The sequence below is a fragment of the Astatotilapia calliptera genome, chromosome 15 (assembly GCF_964374335.1).
Source record: "Astatotilapia calliptera chromosome 15, fAstCal68.1, whole genome shotgun sequence".
Taxonomy (NCBI): Eukaryota; Metazoa; Chordata; class Actinopteri; order Cichliformes; family Cichlidae; genus Astatotilapia; species Astatotilapia calliptera.
The window spans coordinates 21,661,296-21,682,850 of NC_137436.1; the positions used below are offsets into that span (position 1 = coordinate 21,661,296).

General features: G+C 41.3%; 3 protein-coding genes across 6 annotated transcripts in view; 1 reads left to right on the forward strand and 2 right to left on the reverse strand.

Annotated features, from left to right (window-relative positions):
- Window positions 1-2,715: 2,715 nt before the first annotated feature.
- LOC113006595 (CMP-N-acetylneuraminate-beta-galactosamide-alpha-2,3-sialyltransferase 1-like) lies at window positions 2,716-6,557 on the reverse strand. Of its 2 annotated transcripts, XM_080289889.1 has the most exons (7): window positions 6,416-6,557; window positions 5,946-6,207; window positions 5,658-5,854; window positions 5,309-5,488; window positions 4,251-4,296; window positions 4,042-4,161; window positions 2,716-3,440 (listed from the first exon to the last, which is right to left on the reverse strand). In XM_080289889.1, exons 2-7 carry the CDS (start codon window positions 6,198-6,200, stop codon window positions 3,261-3,263), a joined length of 978 nt encoding a protein of 325 aa, XP_080146015.1. In that variant the 5' UTR covers window positions 6,201-6,207; window positions 6,416-6,557; the 3' UTR covers window positions 2,716-3,260. The 2 variants fall into 2 exon arrangements, with proteins under 2 accessions (XP_080146015.1, XP_025998445.2); XM_026142660.2 differs by lacking the exons at window positions 5,658-5,854; window positions 6,416-6,557 and having other exon boundaries at window positions 5,946-5,980.
- A 56-nt stretch (window positions 6,558-6,613) lies between these two features.
- Window positions 6,614-19,677, forward strand: LOC145420558 (uncharacterized). Of its 2 annotated transcripts, none has more exons than XR_013901880.1 (3): window positions 6,614-6,763; window positions 9,632-14,747; window positions 17,801-19,677. XR_013901880.1 is itself a non-coding variant. In XM_080289890.1 (3 exons), the coding sequence occupies exons 1-2, from the start codon at window positions 7,923-7,925 to the stop codon at window positions 9,924-9,926; spliced, it is 345 nt and encodes a 114-aa protein (XP_080146016.1). In that variant the 5' UTR covers window positions 6,789-7,922; the 3' UTR covers window positions 9,927-14,747; window positions 17,801-19,677. The 2 variants fall into 2 exon arrangements, 1 of the variants encoding a protein (XP_080146016.1); XM_080289890.1 differs by lacking the exon at window positions 6,614-6,763 and adding an exon at window positions 6,789-7,972.
- Window positions 19,161-21,555, reverse strand: part of msraa (methionine sulfoxide reductase Aa) — a 60,139-nt gene continuing 57,744 nt past the window's right edge. For both annotated transcript variants that reach the window (XM_026194169.2, XM_026194168.2), the window contains exon 6: window positions 19,161-19,928. In XM_026194169.2, the coding sequence (XP_026049954.1) occupies window positions 19,758-19,928 (171 nt within the window). In that variant the 3' untranslated portion in view covers window positions 19,161-19,757. The remainder of the gene's footprint in view (window positions 19,929-21,555) is intronic.

A 21,555-nucleotide genomic window follows, 5' to 3' on the forward strand; every position in this document is an offset into this window, starting at 1 on the left:
TCCATGCATGGTAAGGAGCTTTCTTGTCTTTATGTCAGTGGCTTCTATCTCCTCCTTTGGCCAGCCTATTACCCCAGCAGGGTACCTGATCACGGGCAGGGCGTACGTGTTGATGGCCCGGATCTTGTTCTTACCATTCAGCTGACTCCTCAGGACTTGCCTGACCCTCTGCAGGTACTTGGTGGTTGCAGCTTTTCTAGCGGCCTCTTCATGGTTCCCATTCGCCTGCGGGATCCCCAGGTACTTGTAACTGTCCTCTATGTCTGCAATGTTGCCTTCTGGTAGTTCAATCCCCTCAGTTCTGACTACCTTCCCTCTCTTTGTTACCATCCGACTACACTTCTCCAGTCCGAACGACATTCCAATGTCATTGCTGTATAGCCTGGTAGTGTGGATCAGTGAATCGATGTCTCGTTCACTCTTGGCATACAGCTTGATGTCATCCATGTACAGGAGGTGGCTGACAACTGCTCCGTTCCGTAGTCGGTATCCGTAGCCAGTCTTGTTAATGATCTCACTGAGGGGGTTCAGGCCTATGCAGAACAGCAGTGGGGACAGAGCATCTCCTTGGTAGATCCCGCACTTGATGGTGACTTGTGCTATGGGCTTGGAGTTGGCCTCTAGTGTTGTCCGCCACATCCCCATTGAGTTCCTGATGAAGGCTCTTAGGGTCCCATTGATCTTGTACAATTCTAGGCATTCCAGTATCCAGCTGTGGGGCATTGAGTCATAGGCCTTCTTGTAATCAATCCAGGCAGTGCACAGGTTGGTCAGTCTGGTCTTGCAGTCTCGGCTGACTGTTCTGTCTACCAGTAGCTGGTGTTTTGCGCCTCTGGTATTCTTGCCAATTCCTTTCTGTGTCCCACTCATGTATTGACCCATGTGCCTGTTCATCTTAGCCGATATGATGCCTGACAGGAGCTTCCATGTAGTACTGAGGCAGGTTATTGGTCGGTAGTTGGAGGGGACCGGTCCCTTCTTGGGGTCCTTGGGGATAAGGACCGTCCGACCTTCGGTTAGCCATTCCGGGTGTCTCTCGTTAACTAGCAGCTGGTTCATTTGTGCTGCCAGACGCTCGTGGAGTGCAGTCAGCTTCTTTAGCCAGTAGGCGTGAACCATGTCGGGCCCTGGTGCTGTCCAAGTCTTCATACTGGAGACCCTTTCTTGGATATCTGCCACTGTGATGGTTACTGGACCCTGTTCGGGGAGGTCGCTGTGGTCTGCCCTCAGATCCACTAGCCACTGAGCATTGCCGTTATGGGTTGCGTCCTTCTCCCATATGCTCTTCCAGTATTGCTCGGTCTCCAGCCTGGGTGGTGCTGTTCTCTTATTATTATTGTTCCCTTGCCACTGAGAGTACACCTTTGCTGGTTCTGTGGAGAACAGCTGGTTTATTCTCCTGCCTTCTATCTCTCTGGTATACCTCCTTCTTTGCACCTTCTTTGTCGCACCTTTCTGCAACTCCGTTAGTTGGCTAACCTCCCTCCGTGCTACTTTGATCTTGCCCTCTAGCCTCCTTCTCCATGGAGGGTACTGCCCCTTGTGGCTGTTCAACTTGTAGCCAAGCATCTCACTGATCACTGCTGCCGTATTGTAGATCAGCTTGTTAGTGTCGGTAATCGTGGTTGTAGGTATTGTCCGTAGTGCTGCATTAACATCATCTAGCAGACCTTCTGAGGGTACTTCACTTAATCTTGGTAACCGGCTATGGGGGATCCAGGTTTCAAGCTTGGCTATGATCCTATCTTTCAGGTCAGTTCCTCTCGCATTTAACGATCCTTCTCCTATTGCACTTGGGGCTATGTACCCAATCTCGGGTGGGGGTGATGATATCTCCCCCCTGACCTGGCGTCCTGACTCCTCCTTGCCGTAGCATTTGTGTTGTACCTCGTCAATCTCTAGCTGTGAGAGCAGTCCCTTCTTTCGAATGTTGGAACACTGAGCTACTACTTGTTTTGCCGTCATTGTGGATGTTGGGTATCGAAGAATCCATAGGTCCATCATCCTATTCATGTAGCCCCTTCCGCCGGGGTTACTTGCGTAGTAGCATTCCAACAACGCCCTGTTTTCGTCTCTTGCCCACCGATGCCTTGTTGTTCCAGTAGCCCACTTTTCGTCAGGGTGCCCTGGTTCCTCAACACCTGACGCGGACATTGTTGATCCGGGCGACGTCCGAGCCGGTATGCCTTCATATTTATCTGTCTCGCTCATGTGTATATATATCTATATATATCTCATATATATGTATACATGTATATATATATATATATAGATATATAGATATAGATAGATATAGATATAGATAGATATAGATATAGATAGATAGATATAGATATAGATATAGATAGATATAGATAGATATAGATAGATATCTATATCTATATGTGTGTATATATCTATATCTATATGTGTGTATATATCTATATGTGTGTGTGTGTGTATATCTATATGTGTGTGTGTGTGTGTGTATATCTATATGTGTGTGTGTGTGTGTGTGTGTGTGTATATCTATGTGTGTGTGTGTGTGTATATATCTATGTGTGTGTGTGTATATATATCTATGTGTGTGTGTGTGTGTGTATATATCTGTGTGTGTGTGTGTGTGTATATATCTATGTGTGTGTGTGTGTATCTGTGTGTGTGTGTGTGTGTGTGTGTGTATCTGTGTGTGTGTGTATTTACCAACATCGAGCAAAGAGCAACCACACCATGGTACATGTTTAACTAAAAAGAAGTTTATTGATCAAATATATTTATTAAACAAATAGAAAAAAAACCAGCCAAAAAATACATGTTCAAAGCAACACAAGGGTAGCCCATTATCAGACAGAATTGTGAAGTCCACTCTGTAAAGTGGGCAGTCATAATAATGAAGCAGTACACTTTAATTTCTACATTCAAGACGTTCTTCATATTTTTGGCCACCAGATGTCACCAGACAGGACTATCTTGAAACACTTCGATTAATGAACCGTTTTTTAACACAAGCTTCAATGCTTCAGAAAGCTTCATTTGGCCATCAATAGTTCTAGTTCAAGCTATCCAAATACAATGTTCTCCTATGGCCTATTCCATTCAATTGAGAAGACTAAACATTACCATCATAATCATTTACTTATGATGCTACTCTTTACCAGCAATAAAACACACTTCTAAGATATAGCTCTTACATTTTACAACAACACATATAACTCTCAAGCAAACAAGATACACATCCATTTGGCTTTCAGTTCTTCCCTTACTGAGTGTATGGCATTCAATCACATTTTTTTCATTAGGCCTTCATAGAACTTAATTTTCTGTTGCTGAGATAGTTGCTGGATGATGTTATACTCATAATTTCCAGGATGTACTCCAGTTCTTAACCTTTTGTTTGTGAGTATTTCCCAGTAGTGACTCCAGTTTCCATCACTGTCAGCGCCATAACCAAACACATCAACCTAGGAAGACAAAAAATGAACATATGAATGAATGGGAAACAAATGCATGAACAAAATGTCCCTTTTCTAACTAAAATCCAAACAATGGCTGCTGAAAAATGAAATGAACAGTTGGAAGCGACCTGAGCACTAAATGGAAACACTATGATTATACCATGAGTATACAATGACAAAACCTCTTATTGAGAGGTTTAGCTAAAATGCTTTCCATGAAGAAAGACAATCTTTCTTCATGACAATCTTTCTTCAAGACAATCTAGAAGACATTCCATGTCTTCTAGATTGTAGTCTAGTCAATTTAAGAAGGGGACACATCAGAAATACTTGCAACAGCTTTCACTTTCATAGGGCATGTGAACTGAAATTTAACCATTCACAGATTAAACCAGAGTTTTTTAATCAAGTGGTACTGGTGGGTAAACGTGCTCTGATCTTCACCAAAGACATTTTGAACTTTTGAAATGCACATCTATTTAGGAGAGCAATATAAGAACAAAAGAACAAATTAGCAAAGACTCAAATGGACCAGCTTGTATGACAATAAAAATCATATTTTATTTTGTACGTCTGGCACTTCAGAAACTGAAAACTTTGTACTTACCTCATCACAAATGTGAAGTGCAAGAATCAAAGCCATAAAGCCAGTGGATGGATAACGTCCCTTATTTCCAAGCCAAACCTCATGTACATATTTCATAAAAGCTGGATTTACCACCATGACCTGTTAGAAATTAGAATGAGCCTTTAAACAGCTTTTATTTTTAAATATTACCATTGCCACCAGGAAGCTTTGCCATTGACGCTACTCACCAAATCCTTGTTAGTTTTGATCTTTGATTTCACTGGCATATATGACCTGTTGGAAACAGCATGATATTGAAAAATATGAAGTAGGTGTTTAACAAAAACAAAGCTAAAAAAGGCATGGTCCGTCTTGAACATGGAGAAGGATCAGAGTAATGGTTTGATACAGAAATTCACCTTATTTCATCTCACACTACATCCATCAGCCAAATCCTTTTAATCTGCATACATGTTGAATTCATGCAGTGGCATTCTATTTTTGCATTTGATGTAAATTCTGTACTGCAAGACAATCTAGGGGAAATATTTCGAGATAATTTGCTTAGTAGCAGGTGTGGTAATTTTAGCAGCTGGGAGAGAAGAAGGTAGTGTATGCTGACTGTAACATCTAAACCTAAGAGTGTTATTTTTTCTTTTAATGGGGTGGCATTGGTGGGACCAAGAAGAAAGCTGGGCAAGCTCAAATGAAATCAGAATATTTTATCTGAAACAAAATAAAGTACAAAATGATTGTATGATTTTCATGTGCCCAAATTAGTGGCTGCACAACTGCCTAAAAATGGTTTACATAAAATAACTTTTCAACAAGCATTAAGAGTCTTTATTTAATTTTTTAATTTTTACTTTATATTAAGTCACAATCCTAAGAACAGTACAAAAGCATACGTAAATGAACTACAGTAAGATGAGTTGTTATGAGGACACTTCATCTGTCTGCATGTTGCATAAAAATGTAGTCATAGTATGATTTCAGGATAATCAGTTTGTAGAGAGCTTAAAGGTGCCGTCATTTGAAGTCTGTCTTCGTGGAATACATTACAGAAAGACTTTGAGCTCTCTCGCTTAACTGATTTTGCTTGTAGATTTAAAAGACGTCCCAGTGCTGATTTTCATCACTGGGAACTTGATCTTAATGAGGCAGATTTTGCTATTTTATTTTTTCTATTTTATTATTTTCATTTAATTATGTTGTCTAAAACAGGTCTCTCTTGTAAATGAGACACTGAGTCTCGTTAAATAAATGTCAAATACATGTGCATGTAGCCCTGAAAAAGAGAACTCACCTTCCAGTAAATCCTGTTGTAGAGGCATTAATGAGCCACTCAAAGTCCTGTATCTTAAAGGGAAACAGTACAAAATGGGTGTTGTCATCCAAATCCACAGCACTCTCTGGATACATGACATGATGAGTTGTCTTGTTTCCAACGTCTTTTTCAAAGCCTCTGGTAATACCAGTGTTCATTCTAAAAAGCACAAAGGGATATATTTCACATCAGTTTGGCTCTTTTGTGTAGGAGGGGATATTTCACTGCATTTCACTGCATATCATACTGTGTATGACTGTGTACGTGACAAATAAAATTTGAATTTGAATTTAATGGTAAAGAAAAATTGCTTTAGCTTAGAAAGTACCTTATGACAACTTCATGTAAATCTATCAGCGGTCCATAATGCGATCTCCTTAAATTACCAGAATTACCCACCACAGCACAAGTCCTGCAGTGGTCATATTTGGGTTGTATAACATCTGGATTCTTTGGGAAGATCTGAAACAAGTTGGCCACTGTTGTTTCATAAACTCTGAAGCTACGGCTTTCAGCCTGCAAATCCTGTCAGACATTTCAAATAAACTTTGTTGTTACACCAAATGAGCTGAGGGGGGGGGTGTAAAAATGTCATCCTTTCCTGGTGACTACTTACCTTCCACCAGTTGAATTCATTCTGTGAGAGGTTTAAGTTTGCAGTCAAAAATGGTTGAACACTTCTATTCGATCGATCCAGAAGCAACTGCTTATCCTCTGATAAACATTTTATGCAAGCACACAGCTTTTGGTCCACAGCATAATGAGTCAATTGGTAGCCCGTTTTGACATACACACCAATACCAGTGAAAAACAGCAGGAAAACCAGCACCTTTGATTTTGAAATCATTCTAGATGTTTGACTGGGAAACATTAACAATCTGCAGACAGAGTGTGTGGTGATATAATCAGCAAAGTATAACAAGTTATAGTTTAGAAAGTCATCATATATAAAGCAACATTACAACACACTTAGCCATGTCTCATTTCTATTCACTTATAAGATAATAAAAAAAATAACATCAGCGAAGATTAAGCTGTTTTTACCGCATCATCTGGTAAAATATGATACTTTTATAAATGACTTACCCGATCTACGAGGAAATCGCTTTCTGGTTCAGTTTCATATAATACACGTACAAACGATGCGTAGACTCTATCGGTGAGAGCTTTTTCACCGTTTCACTCACAGGTAACAAGCGTGACATACTCGTTTGCTACCAGGGAACGTGATACCGTCATCTCTGACAAAGGTGTGGAGAGGTGTGGTTTGCGCGGAGTTCCTCACGTACCCATGTTCGCGTTTGGAAACCACCCATTTCGAAATCAGTCACACCAGGACAAAGCTTGTTTATTGCATCATAGACTACAGATTACACAATTTAAGAAAACACATTTTCTCTGTGGATCCTTTGGTTTCCATACCATCGTTAAAGTGTGAGTAACCCTCGGATGAGCTATATTTAAATCATTTTTATTGAACAACGGGAGGGCTGTTAGTTCCGCTCTCTGTCACTTGTGGACATACCCCGATTATGATCTTCCCTGATTATGAATCTTTTCCTTATAAATGTGACTTACACAGTAAGCCACCAAGTTTCTGTATAGATAGAAGTAGCATGTTTGTTAAGGGAGGACAATAATCTAGCAATATTTAAATAGCTTTACAGAGCTCAGGTGATGATATTACGTCTCATAAAGACATGATCCAAATTATTTTCTGGCGTTCATCAATTTTATTCCCAATTAGCAGTATAATTCAGTAGTGAGCAGTACTAGCAGTCGTGAGCATAGCTGGACTGGCCACGGGGCATACTGGGCATTTGCCTGGTGGGCAGATGGGGATTTTTCGTTTCGTTTTGCTTTGTTTTTTGCAACGGTATAAACAATGACAGGTGGTGGCCAGATTGGCCAGATGTTGGCAGATGTGTAAAAAGAACTCAGTTGTTTTCTATGGCGGAGCTTCCACAGTTTCAGTAACATTAGCAAGTGGTGGAGGCCAGCAGGTGGATCAGGGATAAGGGAGGCAGGAGGAGGAGAGACATGAGGCGCGGCCGGTCCGAGGGGCAGGTGAGAAGTTGGTCTGAGTGGGTCAGATATAAACCAAGTTTAGTTGTAGTTTATTTTCACATTTTTATTTCCTCCCAGTTAAAATAACTTGTACTGCGTACCAGCTAGCATGACGGATTTTTTATACTGCTAGACGGGTGCTATGATATTACTGATAGTGAACTTTATTTTATTCACAAATAGTTATTAGAGTTGCCAACCGTTCTGTAAAAACGGAATCATCATGTATTGAGAGAAAATATTAATATTACTTCTCTCATTCTCTCCCCCTCCCTCTCCTTTTGATACTTCAATCATGAAACTGATAAATGATCAGCTGATCGGCTTTTCTCTCTTGTTTGTTTATTGCCCACTTTGCCCAGAAAGAGGAAACCAGCGGATAAACAACAGCAGCACGTTTAAGCTTGATCAGCTGTTGTTAGAATGTATTTAATATTAATTTCTAGTATCAACTGATGTTTGCTGGAGCCAAAGCCTTAAAAGCTGCTGGTCATGATATTGTTTGGATATCTGGAGACAGGGAAACATGAAGATGAATCCAGGAGATGTCCTTACTGAATCATCAGAGCTGAACAGGTGACGGAGAAACAGGTTTACCTTTTAGGTGACATGAATGAGTTGAAGGGAAGTTATGAACTGTTTCTGAGAGACAAATAACACAAAGATCCTTTTCTAAGTAGCTGGCAGCTGGTAACTGTGCAGGCGCGGGTCAGACAAAGTTTTGCCAGGGGGGCCAGGTAGGGCATTAATAGGGAAAGGGGGGCAGAAAATATATTTTTCTTTCTTATTCTCATTTAAACTGTTTGGCTTTTAATAAATCATTATCTGAATCTTACAACCAAAGTCATGTTATGTCACTTTTTAAAGGTTGCCATGTTAGAAAAAATATTTTGCCCTGCCATGCTGTTTATTGATGTGGTAAATGAATAGTTTATGAAAATATCACTAAATGGTCATGTCTCACCTTTAGTCTTCTCTGTCAAAGGCTACGTTCACACTGCAGGTCTTAATGCTCAATTCCAATTTTTTGATCAAATCCAATTTTTTTGTCTGCTCGTTCACACTACAAATAAAATGCGTCAGCAAACGCGCGCTAGTGTGAACGCTCAAAGCGGCCCGCATGCGCAAAAGAAGATGTCACACACAACGCGCTCTGTTTAGACCCAGAGCAAACAATATTGTTTGACTGATGGCCCTTAATAAAGACTTCGGACTTTACGTTTCCCAATTTTTGCTATAAGTTATTTTGTTATTTACATAATAATGTAAATAACCTAATAATGATCCTTATTGCTGTTTTAGAGGAGCGGTGCTTCAAATGATAGTTGCACATTTCTGTCAGAATCTGCAGATTATGCAGTCCAAATCAAATGTTAACGTTTCTCCAACGTTGTCTTCCCAGCAGTTTCACCGGATGGCCAGGAAGCGTTCGCGATGTATTATCAGGCGCTTCTCTGGCGCTGATAATTGGTGTCTGTCTTGTGTCAGTGACGTAAAAGACGGATTTAATGCGACTTGACCATTCACACAGCAGTCGCTTTCTGGAACATCGGATATGTTTCGGATTCAGTACCACATACGAAAGTGACCCAGATCGGATTTGAAAATATCGGATTTGTGCCGTTCACACTGTCATACCATGATCGGATATGGGTCGCATAGGGTCAAAAAAATCGGATTTGATGCGCTTTCGCCTGCAGTGTGAACGTAGCCTTAATGTCAGGTTTCCACCATGTGTTGTAGATAGTTTAGGAGGTTAACTCGACCAAGCAGTCTTTTGGTTTCTGCTAAGTACGATTTAGAATACCAGAATATGGAGGATGGTGTAGGTTTATTAGACTTGTGCATATATACCAACAAGACAGTGTACATCGTTGTCACAACAACGTTTGTTTTCATTCAAAGGCTTTATGGTTTTTCCTATAATGCCTGGTGGGCCGATCTCTAGTCAAAATGCCCGGGTCAATTTTTTGTCCCAGTCCAGCCCTGGCAGTGAGTAATTATCATTACTATAATTAATAGCCAAATTAACTGGATTTGAGTTTCCTGGGCAAAATTCTTCTTTTAGGCTCTTCATCTGATGCTTATGAAATAATAATAAAATACAAGTTAATTTAGCAATATCTAACACATCTATCTATGTGGACACAGATGTCACCTTAATGTATTTTAGACCATTTCAAATAGCTTCAGTAAAAATTAATGTTTCATACAGTGATTGCCTCTTTCTCTCAGTATGGCAAACAAAAAAGGTGTCATCGGTCATCTGCCAGGCCGCTTGTTGGGCATCTCCGCCACCGTGGACGCCCTCCTGAACGCCGCCACTACCTTCCACGTGGCCGGCCTCCGGACTTGTTTCCACACCGCTGTTGCCGTCCGCACGGTCGGCCCCCAGAGCTGTTTCCACGCCGCTGTTGCCGTCTGCACGGTCGGCCCCCAGAACTGTTTCCACACCACTGCCTACTGCATGGCCGGCCTCCGGACCTGCCCCACTGCCGCTGCCTTTCACACGGTCGGCCCCCGGAACTGAACTGTTTTGGCCTCCGGGTCGGCCCCCTGACCTTGTCCGTCTGGGCCTTTTCGGACTGTGAGTCTGCCTGTCAAGTTCAGTGTCCTGTCTGGTTCTCTGTCTGTTAATTTCCTGTTTTATTCTGAAGGTTCATGTCTGATGTGAGTGTGTTCAGTTTACATTTCCCCTGTCCCGTCAGCTCTGATTTCTCCCAGCTGTGTTGCCCTCCTGTCTCTTATCCCCTGATTACTGGTGTGTGTATTTAAGCCCTGTGTGTTCTCCTGCCTGTTGCCGGTTCGTCTGTATTACTCCATGTAAGGCCGCGCTTTTCTGCATTCATCTGTGTCTCTCTGCGTTTTTGTATCCTCCGTCAGTCTGCGTCTCTCTGCCTTTCACCCCGTGTCCTGTGGATTTCTAGTTGCTCTTTAGTTTTCCCAGTTTAGGTTTCCGTTAGCTTGTCTCATTATTCGTTTTCTGTTCCTGCCACTGACACCTTGTAAATAAACTCCACTAATCTTTTCATACACTGCTTGCTCTTGGGTCCTTTTTCCAACTCCACACGGCTCGCCTCGGCAGCCGTGACAAAAGGTCAGAATTATAACTAAATAAATAAAATTTATAATACGGGTCAGTGCTACTTTTTTCTCTTGTTTTGGACTGGGCTCAGACTATCTGAACACTACAATGACTCACTATCTCATTCCAAGATCCAAATTTGTATGGCAAGGTGGCTGGTGCTTTGTGGTTCCCATGCTGAGTTAATTGTAGAACTTTGTATCACTGTGTCTGTCAGGGTCCCTGTGCCTACCCGGTCGGCTCGGTATGGCTACATATGTTTTGTATTCTTTGATTTTTTTTTTTTTTTGCTGCTCTCTCCCTTCCCCTCTTTCCCTCCTCTGTCTGCCTGGGCGGAGCTCACCTGTGGGCTCCTGCCCTTGGCCCACGCACCTGTGGCTCATCACGAGTGATCCAGCTCCTTTATAAGATGGCAGCCCTGTGTTTCTCGTCGCTGGACCGTTGCCGACCCTCGTCAGTGTAACCCCAGCTCAATTACTTCTGAAGTGTTTTCACAGCGATTTACCTTACTATCCCTTCGTGTCTCTGTGTACAGATTCCCTGGACCTACCCCTGTGTTACCCGAGTGAGTGGAGTGTGAAGAGGAGTGGACGGTGTGTGTGTGTGCGCATCACTCCTCATTGCACAAGCGTGTGCATGTGTATGTGTGTGGATCACTTCTCAGTGAATCAGCATTTCGATTTAGGTATGTCTGTCATTTCTCACTCAATCAACGAGGGCACATGTGTTCAGGTGTGTGTTTCACGTCAAGCTGAATCAGTGTGTTTGTGTTCATCACTTTCCTGTTCTGGTGTTTTGGCTAAACCACAGCCTGAAGCGTGCCCTGGGGTCCTGCCCTCCTCCTCTTCAGTCTGTATGCAACCATTGCTGCTGTTCAAAGTTTAGTCCATCCTGGTTCTGGCGCCCATTGGGGCAGTCCTTTCTCCAGTGTCCATGGTCACTGCAGGTGAAACCTGCATCTTCTTCTGTGTTTTGTCCGTTCTGAGGTGCCTTTTGACCTCAGTTGCTCCTCCTGTCTCTGACACGCACTTATTTGCTGCCCGATCATCCGTGTTGGTCCATCACTACCCTGCACAGTGTTAATGCAGAGTTATCAAGGTCAGCATTATGTTGCTCGGCCTCACTTTTCATTCGGGCTTAATGGGCGTCTCGTCACAGCTCTGTCAGCTGAAGCTGTCTGGGAAATTTCCCCCGTGTAGTGAAACGGGCCTTAGGTTTAGCGTTCTCCGTCTCTGCTGCATGAGATCCTTTCCTGCAGCACTGTTGACATTTTCAGGTCGTTGTTGTGGGTCCAGCTGCTGCAGCATTTGGTCAGGGTCAAGAGAATTTTCCTTCCTTCAGTAACTCACTAGTGTTGTTCAATCAGCAGAAAACATCTCACAATTTGACTCTTAACCACTAAATTTATTGTTTCCTCACTGGTTGGTCATACCAGTCTTTCTTTGCTGAGTGTAAGCTGCTCTTCATTGCATGTGTGTGCATTTGTAGGCAGGTTAATTTTATGTGTGTTCAGTGGAGCTGCAGATCCAGCAAAGTCTCTCTCTGCCTTAGCTTTTTTTTTTTTTTTTTTTTTTTTTTTTTCAAACAAGGAGTTTCCTTAAAAGCTGCCTTTTCTCTCACATTTCTCTGCTTGTGTGTGTTTTTGTTTCACCGTTTATTGCAATGCTCTGGACGCCTTCCCAACCTCCAAGTCCATTGGCCCCAAATTTCAACCCAATTTTATGTGTTACAGCTTCTCTTAATTTCTCCTCTTCCCTCCTCACTGCTGTCGGTTCCACAGCTGCTGATTCTTGCTGATTGTGGTTCCCATTACTATCATTTAGCTTCGGCCGCTGTGCTTGTGGTGGGCGGTTGGTCCAGGGCCGTAGCCACCTGTATTAACACACTAAGAGATCTATTTGGGGCAGGGATAGCTCAGTAGGTAAAGTGGTCGCCCCATGATCGGAAGGTCGGCGGTTCGAATCCACTTAACGGCTACCCTGAGGTACCCCTGAGCAAGGTACCGTCCCTACACACTGCTCCCCGGGCGCCTGCTTAGTGGGCTGCCCACTGCTTCACTGAGTGAATGGGTCAAATGCAGAGAAAAACAAGTAATTTCCCCATGGGGATCAATAAAGTATCCATTATTATTATTATTATTATTATTATTAATATCATTTTCATCACAGGCAACACGCCCAGCTTTACAGCGCAAACTGCCTGCCAGTCTCACAACACATTCCTCTCTCTGCTTCTCAATAATTCTCCACTCTCACTTTATTTCTCCATTCTCTACATCAGATTTAAAACTCAACATATTTCACACCACTACTCACCTCTTACTGCTTTGACTCCTCTTTTTTCTTTACACCACAGAGAACGTCACCCAATTAAGCCTGTCTATCTCTATGTGGCTCCAAATTACCTTCTTTTCGCTCTTTCTTATTTAAGTTTACACACTCGTCAGGGGACAGGCACAAAGCAATCAACAATTTCTACCACTGAAACGAGTAATTCAACCTTTTTTACCTAATATAGAACTCAACCTTTGATGTCAAAATATCCTCTTGTTCGATTCCAGAATAAATGTAAACCCGTGATTACACAGCGGTTTCAGTGTTATTCTGTAGCTAATGCGGGAGCCCTCAGTTCCCAAGTCGCCACCTCAGCTAACCAAACGCCGTTGGACCGGCCTGTGCGTCCACAGACAGGGGGGTTGCCACACCATGAACAAAATCAATTTCCACAGGCCGACTGTCACCATGTTCATATTTCACACACTGAAGCACACAGAGCGTGTCGCACACAGAGCGTGTCTCACACACAGAGTGCGGTCGGTTGTTAGGTTTGGGAGTGGAAGTTTTTTTCAAAGTGTGCAGCATAGTTGTTGTAGTTAGTGTGGGTTTGGGTGTAAGGTGTGTTTGGTTGGTGGTTTGGTGCGTGAGTGAGTTAAGTAGGAGAGCCGGCCGAAGGCCTGAACAGGTCCGGTAATGGTCTCCTGCAGACTTCTTCTCATAGACCAGGGTTGGCACAGTTGGAGGGCGGAAGCAGTGAGTGGAATAGTATGGATGGTAGTGAAGAGGAAGAGATTGGCGGTCAGGGTGAAGAGAATGAGTGGGAAAAAGTTGGAAAGGGGGGAAGAGGCGCAGAGCTAGTGAAAGGAAGAGGAAAAAGAGACGTGAGGGTAGTACGGAAGGAACTGATAGTGAAGGTAATGAAGAGGGAACGAATCCAAGTATGAATGTAATTGTCAGGTTTGAGGAAGAGGGTGTGAAGAAAATAGATCCACTTAAGTTAACAAGAGCACTTAAGGCACAAGTTGGGGAAATCAAATATGCTAAGATACTCAGAGATAGAAATTTACTCTTTGGTTGTAACACAGAAGTGCAGATGGAAAAAGCACGGAAACTTGTGGGGGTGTGCAAAGTCAAAGTGAAGAATACTGTAAGAGTAGGGGAAAAGGGCAAAAGTCAGAAGTACAATAAGAAGAACAAAGAGAACATACTGGAGAGATTTCTGCAATACAATTCGTAGGAATACTCAAATAGGGGACGTGTGGGGGATGATGAGGGGAAATGATAAGAATAATCAAGTAGCTGTAACTGATAGGGAAAAAGCTGATTTCTTGGCAAGTACTTTTGTTGATATACATAGTGGGAGAAATTTATCAGAGGAAAGTAAATGAGGAAGAGAGGGGACTAAAGGAAGAAATCTTGAAGCTTTAGGGAGGAAGGAGAGTACTGAAGATGTAATGAGTTGTCCCTTTTCTATTGGAGAACTGAAAAGAGCTCTGGGTAGTACCAGGAATAGTGCTCCTGCGAAGGATGAGGTATGTTATGTTATGTTGAAACATCTAAGCGACAAAGCGTTGAACATGTGCTTATTAGTTGCAGGAAGTATCTATGTCACAGGAGGGTGATGAGGTGGTGGAATGGAACTGTGGTTAATCAGTTAAGTCATGGTGAAGGGAAAGGGGCGGTTCTTCGTTTTTTGAGAAATACTGGTCTCCTCAAGAGGATCTGAGGATTCGGAAGTGAAGTAAGAATAAAAGCCAGGAGATGGCAGTAGTGCAACATCTTTGGATCTAAGCTGCCGTTAAACATGAAAGAAGAAGAAGCGGTTTAAGAAGATGTTCTTTATAAGAGTAAGAACAGAATGTTACAGTAGAGTCATACATGGAGCTATCAGCAGATGAGGTGGAGGAAAGCCCAACATTAAGGAACGAAGATGACAGCACAGACGAGGACACCAAAGCTTCCGAGGAGCATCAGAAGGGTCAAAAGGAAGGTAAGCTAATAGTCTCAAGTTGTGGGATCTGGTTTTCAACTGTCATACAGGACACCAGCCTGTGACCTTTCCTTCCATGGCCTCGGCAGATTGAGACAGCCTCTCCGTTTTAGTGATCTCCAGATCATTTGTGACTCTGGTGGACCTCCCAATCTTGAATAATCATTATCAACTTATTGTATACTATATATAGTATACAATAACATCAAATCTGAGATGACCTGAATCATGGCATCAGGACAGCAGGACTCTCACAGGTTACACAAATGGAGCGTGACATAGAGGTCTCAGACCGCAGCAAAGAACAAAAATTAATTTGGGGCTGGCCTAAATTTACTAGGCCACCTGTCAGAAAACATAATGTCCTGCAGACGTAGGAGGCAAAATTGGATCTTAACAAAAAGTGAGCCATTTTATTGCAGCTGAATAAAGATACAAAACAAAGGCAAAAGGACGTCAAGACAACTAACCAAACTGAGTGAAACTAAACACTGATACTGACACTGATACATGCTGATGGATTAACAATTACAGAAACATAAACAATGATTATGCTCATTTGAATATTGAAAATTTTGGGCATGTGGCATAAACTTTACACTGGCTGGTGTTAGTAAATTTGTAAAACACCATGCATGTTTCACATCAAAGATTATGTTAATGCACATTAAATGCCCTTGCTCTTAATCTCGGGCTCTCTTCCACACCTGTCTTCCTTCTCTCACCCCAACCGGTCGTGACAGATGGCCCTGCCCCTCCCTGAGCCTGTTTCTGCAGGAGGTTTCTTCCTGTTAAATGGCAGGTTTTTCCTCCCCACTGTCGCCAAAGTGCTTGCTCATAGGGAGTCATATGATTGTTGGGTTTTTTTCTGTATGTGTTATTGTAGGGTCTACCTTACAATATAAAGCGCCTCGAGGCGACTGTTGTTGTGATTTGGTGCTGTATAAATAAAATCTAATTGAACTGAATTTAATTGAATTGTGCTTATCATAGACCTGAAACAGTTTTGTTTTTTTTTATGGACTGCTTATTATAGACAATGGACTGCTTATGGATTATGGATTATGGACCGCTTACTCTTCCTTAACTTCATAAATTATTTGATTTAAAAGAAAGGACACGTGAGACATTGTTTTCTTAATTCTTCATTCAATACAATAAATCATCTATAATTGCATTTTTTCATTGTGTTTGCCATGTTGTACGCATATGGTAGGAGGAAGGAGCACTGTCCACAATAAAAATCACCATAACTCACCTAATTTATAACTAATTTTCAAATAATTTGTTTTGATATTTATCTCTGATGTCATATTCTGATTTACTGGCTTCTGATCTCATCCTATTAAAAAAAAAAAGTCTGGATAAATCTCCTGTGATCTTTTATATGAAGTTTCTGTCAAATTGGACCAAATATGGGGTTTGACCGCTGGGCTTGATTCATGTGCTACACTGAACACGCCACAGGATGACAGCGTAGTCCAACAATCTAACCAGGAACATATTCTGTGGCAGAGTGTGAGCAATGGCGATTATATAAATGAAAATGATGCGTGCCAGTTCATGTAGAATATGAGATAATAATATGCTCTTTTCCCCTGTGAGATTTGAGTCACTATCAAGTCACTCACTGGATATATATATATATCTAATCTCCAATGTTGGTCAATAATAGTATGTCTAATATTAGTGAAAGTCTTACAGTTCACTTAGGGTCACATGGCTATCTCAGGTACCATGGGGCAGGGTAAACCCTGGATAGGTGTCTATCACAGCCTTTCACTACTACCATGGAATCAATTAACCTAAAATTAAGGAACAGGTGTAGGCACAGGGAGAAGATGCAAAGTGTTTTTAAAAACGTCCCACCCTGGATTCAAGACAGTACCTTCCTGCTGTGAGGCAATAGTGCTTACTAATGTATCAATGTAGCAACCCAGTTAAGAAAGCCAGCTAAAAAATTGCAGTAAGTGCACAGACCAGGAACAGAATGGGTTAAATGCTGTAGGTCTCCAGAAACGTCTGTGGCTATCATTTCTCACATCCTGAAGATCTGAATGTTACCAAATAATTTTAAGAAACATATTCCTCATAATTACAAGAAAGTGTGTCCAATTTTTAAAATAAAGGTTAATTGCTTCTTGAAAGCAAACATGATACTTTGAGTTTGTTCTTCATCAAAAAGAAACGAAGCTTTTCTTTAAAACAGTAATACGTTTAGCAGGTGATGCATTTTGTTTTTATTGGCTTTTTAAAGGTGAAGATATTAACCAATCAGATTAAAAAACAAGCTCTTTCAGTAGTTTTTAAACACCTCTGAGGATCTTTTTAAAAAAAATTTGATAAGAATTGAAGGCACACACATGAATACACGTTTTAGGTCTTACTGGACCTAATTAAACATGGTGCACATTTGAACAAAATCTCATATGATAAACTCCTCCATTCCAAAAATAGTGGTCAGATTTGGCTTTAAAAGCCGGTCGAGCTGTGGTCCTGAAGCACCATGGAGGTGATCCAACACAGCACAGATCCTCAGAGGTGGCGCTCTGCCATTTCCAAAGAGACTCATCTCTTCCATCTCTTTTGCTTTGTGATGGTGATGCCAAGTTTTGGAGTGCCTGGCACCAAAATGCATCCTCCTCCTCCTGCTGGTGTGTGTGTGTCTGTGTCCAAGCTTTACCATCAAAACACACACATTCACTGTACAAACACAAATGGTTGGAGATTAACAGTGATGACAGACAAGTCACGGTTTGCAACATCGCTTCAGGCAAAGATCAGAGTAAGGAGGTCATCCATAATCCCAAACCCGAAACACAGCAGTCACAAGCCAAACAAAAGAGCAAACCAAAGTGTTCCAATGCATTTAAAAGCATGATATCTGCTGTTTGTATCTTATAGGTTGCTGCACATTTAAGTGAGAATTTGTTTTTTTTTGTTTGTTTTTTTTAATTAAACGAAGGTCAGGCACTCGTGGTGGAAAAAATCCTCCAATCTGTGTGAACCTGTAACATTAAACACTGTCTTTGTTTCTCTCTTTCTTTTTGCAGGATCCATCGAAGTGACTGGACAATACATCTGGTTTTGATAAGGTTCTAAAAGGATTTAATTGCAACCTCAGATAGCAACAAATATTGCAGCCGGACTTGTATAACAAAAATTTAGACAAAATGCAAAAGCATTGTAAAAAAGGCAAGTACTGTACACCCCATCATTCTTTAGCAGGAATTAAGTAATAATGTCCTGAATGACTTTATCAGTCCCTCACATCCTTGTGGACACATTTTGGTCTATGATTCTTTACAGTGCTTTAATGTGTTGATGCTTACAAGCATTAATTTATGCACAACACTCTAAGGTTCTGATATAGAATTTCAATCAGTTTGAGGTCTGGACTTTAAGTGGGTCATTGCAACACCTTGATTCTTTTCTTTTTCAGTCATTCTGTTATAAATCTGTCAGTGTTTTTGGAGTCACTGTCCTCTTCCATGGCCTACTTTCAACTTAGTTTTGGCTAGCAGACATATTTGACTCTAGAATACTTTGGTATACAGAGGACTTCATGTAGCACTGCAAGGTGCACAGATCCTGTGGCAGCAAAACAAGCCCAAATCACCAGACCTTCCTTCACCACTGCGCTTGTGACAGTTGGTGTGGGGTGTTTGTGTTGGTATGCTGTGTTTGGTGGCACTGCGCATTATGGCCAAACATCTCCAATTTGATTCCAAAGGACAAAGTCTTGTCGTTTGTTCAGATTCAGCTTTGGAAACCTAAACTGTGTTGCTGCATTTTTATTTTTTTGAGAGGGAAGAGACTTTCTGATAGCAGCTCTTCCAAACAAGCCGTACTAGTTCAGCGTCCTTAACTGAGTTTGCTGAGATGTAGCTCTTGGGTTTCTCTGACCTCAACTCCTGACAAGAATGGCAACTATCTTGAATGTTTTACACGTACAGTATGAATAATCTTTCTCACTGCAGAATGGTCAACTAAATTGTTTGAAAATGACCTTATACTGTAACCCTTCTCAGACTGATGGTTAGCAACAGTTGCTTCTCTAAGGTCACTGATGTCCATCCTCTGTGGCATTGTGTTAACACACAACTGAATCCTCCAGACCAGCAAACTGTCAAAGCTTTGGCTTTTATAGAGGTGCTCACAATTAGCAGCAAATACTTACCCTGTTAGCTTCTATGGAAGCACGCTCCTGTATTCTTGGGTTAATTTCTGTTAAATAAAAGATGACACTCTGTAATATGTTTGTGTTGTTCAGACCTGTTAAGTTTCTTTCAGCTGTGGAATGGTGAGATTTCTTTACCTGTAAAGAATGACTCTTATCTAGAAAAAAAAAAAAAAAGCATGTGTAGTATACACACGGGGCAGTGTAAAAGTCATAAAACACAAAAGACGCAGCAAGTTCTCAAGCTGTTTTATTCCTTTTAGTCTTTAGACAGCAGCCCACTCTCAAATATGTTTTAAAAGGAACTTAAGCAACAAACGTATAATTTTCCCAAAGCAGTTGCAAATTATAAGAGCTGATTAAACAAACTACTACAGTGAAAAAGCACTCCACACACTAACAATTCTTAATGCTGTGCAGGATTTCACTGCTCTCTGACAAGATTTCATTTTAAACACCACCTTTTCAGGATGCATGAAATTACTCAGCATTTCATCATTGATTATGTGTCGCAGAACTTTTTTTGGACTACACCTTTTTCAAAAGATTTTTTCAAAAGACTGTGAAGAGTCTTTACTGGCTTTCAAAGTTTATGTTGTGTCAGAGGGTGACATCTGGCAGGTACTGATCCTTAAAAAAAAATCATCAGATAAATGTGGACTATAATCCGATGTAAAAAAAAAAAAAAGTCCATAAAATATGTCAAATGGTAGGAATTTAACCATCTGAAACACAAAACTTTTTGCATTAGTGAATATTCTCTTTCAAATCGATCCATTGCGGCATCCTTGCAGACAGATCAGAGATATTTCTCGGCTGTTTTTGGCTGTCTAGGCCTTCGTCTTGATTCCCATCGGACACGCGACACCTGTGCCTCCCAGTCCACAGTATCCATCGGGGTTTTTGCTCAGGTACTGTTGATGGTAGTCCTCAGCATAGTAGAACTGCTTGGCCTCAGCAATTTCTGTGGTGATGGAACCGTGACCTGCCTGTGTTAGTACCTAAAAGACAGAGGGGAAAAAAGAAAAGAAAAAAATCACAAATTACTGGACAGGTCATTATGAAATGAAAAACATGAATATATGAGCAGTCCAAGGCTAATCCACATCCTGCCCAAACTGATGGATCCAAATCAGTTTGTGATCGTTTCTTGAAAACAGCAAAGTGATCTCTGCCGGTTTTCTTTCTTTTTTTAAAAAAAAAAGACAAAACAGACAAAACAGAACCACTTGTACAACTGAGTGGTTTCCAAATCTTCCACCTTGAGGCAGCTTTTATCTGACCCAAACACTTACTTTAATTCATTACTTTTTGGTTAATTTATTTTAAATAGTATATCTATAAATCATGTTCTTACTGACACTCCTTCAAACAGACTGGGGACGTTAACTCGGCCTTCAAACTTGGTGCACCCTTTGTTGGGTGGCGTTAAACGACACTAACGTGGTACTAGGGGAGCTAAAGAGGAACTTAGAAACCAAAAGTCCTTTCTGAAAGAAACTTTGCCTGCTTCAAAAGAGCAGTGAAGACAAACAACAGGCAGAGAGACGAGGTGACGGAGAACATCCTGCAAAGGAAAAAAAAAGTTTGTAATGCTCAAGAGTGCCTTTATCTGACCATGCAAACAAAAAAGCATATCTTTCTAGCTGCTCAAGAGATTCTTTTCTGCAGATATGAAAACTTGTGTACTCAGAGACTTTGGTTTGCCCTTTTGTGTGACATGGAAACAAACAAGTTGAAATTCACTGAAATAATCTCATATTAGCAGTGCAAATCATATACAGTACATTACCCCAGAGACACAATTCAGTTCAGCAAAAACAGTTATGGTGAAAATCACACACTGACTCTAATAAATTCGACTGGATTTATAAAATAAGTTAGAGTCATCAGGTTCCTCAAACTCAGGAGGGATAGATGCTGAGACTGAGTTTCCCACCATTCATCAATAAAAATATTCTTGTTAGTCTGCACCGAACCAATTTAACTGCAAGAATGATTTGACTTTGAGCAGAACTCATCTTATCAAGGTTGTTTTCTGCAGGTACTTATTAGCATCTTGTCTCTCTCGAATGTGTTTATTCAGCTCCAGGTGGGGCGGTACCTACAAAACAGACAATGCGCTCACACGCATTCAGTGTGTAATCATTTGGTGATGACACCCTCTCCTCCTTGTGATAAAAATTACTCAACCAGATGGCGTGTGGGTTAAATAAAAGACAGAGAAACGGTAGGCATGAAGACGATGAAACTTTTGCTTCTGATGGAGGGATGTGTGTGTTTTTAGCATGTGCACAGACATCATGAGGCTTTTTATTGGATCGCACCCTACGGTAGATGTTGGGAGACATAAATTTGGCAGAACATTTACAGGTTTAGCCTTTTATCTGCAGAGCTGCTGTTATTCTTCCTGACATGAAAGCTGCTAAAAGGAATACAAACCCAGAGCCCCTGTAGCCACTGCACTAGGTTTATGCTAATTAACCTAAATAATCATAAAACAGAGCAATTTTTCATGGTTCAACTCGGGATCTTCACGAAGGCTGGATTTGGTTTATTTATGTCAAACTCCCTCCATGTTTATTTGGTTAAAATTTTATTTGAAAGCCACACAATGAGGTTAATTAT

Bases quoted from the DNA above. Each gene is read 5' to 3' on its own strand.
- LOC145420558 (XM_080289890.1), top strand. From the start codon at position 7,923: ATGAAGATGAATCCAGGAGATGTCCTTACTGAATCATCAGAGCTGAAC. The intron at 7,973-9,631 runs GTGACGGAGAAA...TCTTTCTCTCAG, and splicing joins GAATCATCAGAGCTGAACAG to TATGGCAAACAAAAAAGGTG.
- LOC113006595 (XM_080289889.1), bottom strand. From the start codon at position 6,200: ATGTTTCCCAGTCAAACATCTAGAATGATTTCAAAATCAAAGGTGCTG. The intron at 5,855-5,945 runs GTAAGTAGTCAC...AATGTCTGACAG, and splicing joins ATGAATTCAACTGGTGGAAG to GATTTGCAGGCTGAAAGCCG. The intron at 4,297-5,308 runs GTGAGTTCTCTT...TGTTTCCAACAG, and splicing joins ACAACAGGATTTACTGGAAG to GTCATATATGCCAGTGAAAT.